At 30.3% G+C, this 1,468-nt stretch overlaps 1 protein-coding gene across 1 annotated transcript; it reads right to left on the bottom strand.

Moving 5' to 3' along the window:
* Positions 1-26: 26 nt before the first annotated feature.
* Positions 27-1,001, bottom strand: LOC109590128 (uncharacterized; the record flags this gene model as incomplete). Its single annotated transcript, XM_020006064.1, has 4 exons — positions 947-1,001; positions 751-898; positions 311-438; positions 27-110 (listed from the first exon to the last, which is right to left on the bottom strand). Coding segments are annotated over exons 2-4 (303 nt in total), but the record flags the coding sequence as incomplete, so codon positions are not given.
* Positions 1,002-1,468: the final 467 nt, after the last annotated feature.

Here is a 1,468-nt window from a genome sequence, read left to right as displayed (position 1 = left end):
CTTTCTCCTTCTTCCATCTTCATTACACTAATCTCTGGTATGCAAGCTAGGAACTCTTCAACTGTACTGAAGCCGTACTCAATCAGTGGGAGCTCTCTGGAAGTTATTTTCTAAATAAATGAACACAATAAGGAATAAATGCATCATTTAAATTAAACAGCCAAACAAAAAATAACACAGGCACAATCCAGATCATCTACACAAATTTATGTACATGTACATTGTATCAAAGCAAATTAGAGGATAAAAATTTGTCAAATATTTTTAATAATAAATTAAAGCTAGATCATACACTATCACATTAACGAAACTCAAAAAACTTTGGAAACTGGTGAACAGGAACAGGTGGAGATCCTTCTAAAATTCTATACACTAGCAGTGACAATGTTTCAGGAATGGATGTGGGCTTTTTGATTAATGCAGTTGCTGCAGAAATACCTGTAATAAAAACATTAATAAACACTGAATTTTAAATGTAGATTGTACATTTATATGTGCAAAAAAGAGACACAACTATTTCTATAATTACAATTTTGATTATTCTATTGTAGTAACAACATACTCTACATGCCCAATTTACATACATGTACTATAATGTATACAGTAAAGTATGTGTAAATGTAATTCAATAATGTAAACACCTTTAACATTCAGAAAACAAAATAGGCTTAAAACAAAAATACATGTAGTTCACAGAACCATTACATAAATCTCCATTTTAAATGCTACATGTACATGTACAAAACCTACCAGCAGTGTCTTGTTTTTTAGCAAAGACAAGATACTCTCCATCTTTTGTTGGTTTCTCTAAGTCAGCAATATCTGTTATCTCAAACAACATCTCCACAATACTAGCATACCCTAAAGACTGCCATGGTAGGTCCTCATTGAAGTAATTCTAAAAAACAACTTATAACCAGCAATATAACTTTAGAACAAGTAATACCTTGTATTTCGTGGGAATATCAGAAGCTTTAACACCACTCCGAAGATTTCAGAACCTGCATCAACACATAAAAATTATACATGAGGAAAATTAACAAAAAAATACATGTAAATAATATAAATATTAGGTGCAATAGCAATAACAGCAAAAATTGTTTCAATATTAAAAGTTGAATCAAATTAAATTATCGACATTAAATGCATGTGCAATTCTAAACTTTTCAAATGAAAATACACGTAAAGTCACAAACATTAAGATATTGATACACCAAATGTACATTAAATGTACCACACATCCATGACAATAGCAATACAATTGATTAGAACAAAGTAACACCACCATACATGTAACATGTACTTTCATCACATGTTACATGTATGGTGGTGTTATGAAGCAAAACTATCACTGTCATGCACATTATTTATTTTACGCACATTAAAAAAAAAGCAAAAATATAAACATGCATGTCTTTCATGTACATACAGGTACGTGACACAACTCTGGTACTACAATATTCATAAT

The sequence above is a fragment of the Amphimedon queenslandica genome, unplaced genomic scaffold (genome assembly GCF_000090795.2).
Source record: "Amphimedon queenslandica unplaced genomic scaffold, v1.1 AMPQUscaffold_10472, whole genome shotgun sequence".
Taxonomy (NCBI): domain Eukaryota; kingdom Metazoa; phylum Porifera; class Demospongiae; order Haplosclerida; family Niphatidae; genus Amphimedon; species Amphimedon queenslandica.
The sequence above is the reverse complement of the archived record's forward strand: the minus strand, read 5'-3'. Positions and strand labels throughout refer to the sequence as shown.